At 67.0% G+C, this 2,071-nt stretch overlaps 1 protein-coding gene across 1 annotated transcript in view; it reads left to right on the forward strand.

Moving 5' to 3' along the window:
• Positions 1 to 2,071, forward strand: part of DQX1 (DEAQ box RNA-dependent ATPase 1) — a gene marked incomplete at its 3' end in the record, with an annotated part of 13,664 nt that overhangs the window by 10,090 nt on the left and 1,503 nt on the right. The window contains 1 exon segment of the mRNA XM_009893790.1: positions 477 to 538. Coding sequence (XP_009892092.1) covers positions 477 to 538 — 62 coding nt within the window.

Genomic DNA, 2,071 nt, shown 5'->3' on the forward strand with positions numbered 1-2,071 from the left:
AGCTCCTGGCATCTCCCCTGGGGACAGAACCTGGTTCGGGGGAGCGCTTGCCCCAGGTCTTCGGAGTCGTGCCGACCCTCTCCACCCGGGCTCCTTCACCCCGTGTTTCGCCCTGGGGCTGCTGCGGGGCTGGGGCCACTGGCCCTGCCTGTCCCGCTTCCCCCATGCCCGGGGGGGAGGAGCAGTGCCCCAGGGCCGAGGGGCCATTTGTGGTTCTCTCCTGTATAAAGTTTTGTGATCTTTGTTCCTGGCTTTGCGGCCGTGATTGCAGCTGAGGAGGGCTCGTGCCACAGAGGGGTCCAGCGAGGGTGGGCTCCGTCCCACCCCGGGGTCCTGCCTGCAGCGGGGTGAAGGCTCCCCTGTGGGGCAGCCCTACCGCCACCCCCCTGCCCACAAGCCTTCCCTCTCCCGGGGGGGAGTTTCTGAAGATGAGGCATCCCTGATCTTGCTCACCTCCCGCCTCCGGTTCTGGGTAGTGTGCTGCTGCCCCCCGTCACACCGACGCGCCGAGGGGCAGCCCTGGCCCTTGCGACGGGGCGTGAGGTGCTCCCCTCCCTCCCCGTCCTCGGGGTCCCCCTGCCTGCCTTGGGGTCCCTTCCAGCTTCCCAGCAGGTCCCACTCCTCTCGCAGCTTCCTGGCACCACAGCCAAGGGCTGAGTTTCTGCCTGGGGGGTGCCAGGGGTCCCAGTGTGGGTACTGTGCTCCAGCCCCTGCCCCAGGATGGACAGACCCCTTGGCATGGACGCAGGGCTGATCCATGCTGGCAGCTGACCCCCCTGTCTCCCTCCTTCCCTCCCACCTTCCCTTCCCACTTCCCTCCCTGCAGCCCACGCGTGGGGGCTCCACTGTTCCCGGGAAGGGACCCGGAGGCCGGAGGCTCCGCTGCCCCATCCCCACCGCAGCGCCTCGAAGGTCAGGGTGAGGGCTGGGCCTCCCCACAGCTTCCTCAGAGCCCAAACTTCCCCATCGCTTTCTAGGAACCCCAGAAAGTACATGAGCGGGAGCAGTGGGATGCAGCTCATGCCTCCCCGGGGTGGGGGGGGCTGCCCTGTAACTTCTCCCTGGGATGGGCCTGCAGGTAGTGGGGTCCAGTGGCAGTGCCCGGTGTGGGTGCAGGGGCTGTACCTCGCCAGGCTGAGCAGAGGTGGGGATGTGGCAGAGCTGGGCTGGTGCTCCTGGGGATGGCAAAGGGGAGGCTGGTGGCTGTGGCTGCCTCTGCCCCTGCGTCCCTGACCCAGCACAGCATCCCACGATGCTGTGGACCTGGGACAAGTGGCCAGGGCAGCTGCGTGGCCCTGGGAGGGGAGGGAAGGGGGAAGACAGCCAGCGCTGCCCATGCCCGGCTGGGTGCAGCACGCTGAGCCTCTGCAAGAACATCTCCTTGGGGACACACCGCAGCCAAGCTGGGCAGGGCCAAGCAATGCACCTGCCCTTCTCTGGACCCCAAGGATGGGCTCTGCTGGACCTCAGTGGTCCCTTTCCCACATTCCGAACCCTGTTTTCCCCCCTGTGGCAGGGGGCTGTGGGTGCTCTGTGTGGCACATGGTTATGTTATGTGCAAACCATCAACTGGTCCCGGGGCTCAGGACCGTTCCGTGGGAGCTGGGAGCATCCAGAGCTCTGGCACTGTCCCAGGTCCCCAAGGGTTCCCCGAGGAGGGGGAACCATCCTCACTGCCCCGGCAATGCCCACAGTGGGGGAAGACCCGCGGGTCCCCGCAGCCCCCCAGCCTTGGAAGTACCCGCAGTGAGTCCCAGCAAGGCTGGGGCCGGGTGGGTTGGGGGCTGAGCCAACAGGTCCCGGCTCGCAGCTCCACCCAGTGCAGCTCTCTCCTCTTCTGAGAACTGTGATGCTTCTGTGGTTTGGCTTCACCTTGGGGCAGCCCCGCGGGGTCCCAGCTCAGTATATACCCAACTGCCTGCCAGCCCCCAGCCCATGCTGAGCCCACCGGAGCAGCACAAGACACGGCAGGGAGGTAAGGACAGCAGGGGAGGGCTGCCGGGGCGGGAGGCACTTGCATTGGAGCCCTGGGAGGGTTTGGGCACCACCGAGCCACATGAAGGTGCTGCTC

Source organism: Charadrius vociferus, unplaced genomic scaffold (assembly GCF_000708025.1).
Source record: "Charadrius vociferus isolate BGI_N301 unplaced genomic scaffold, ASM70802v2 scaffold59, whole genome shotgun sequence".
NCBI classification, from domain to species: domain Eukaryota; kingdom Metazoa; phylum Chordata; class Aves; order Charadriiformes; family Charadriidae; genus Charadrius; species Charadrius vociferus.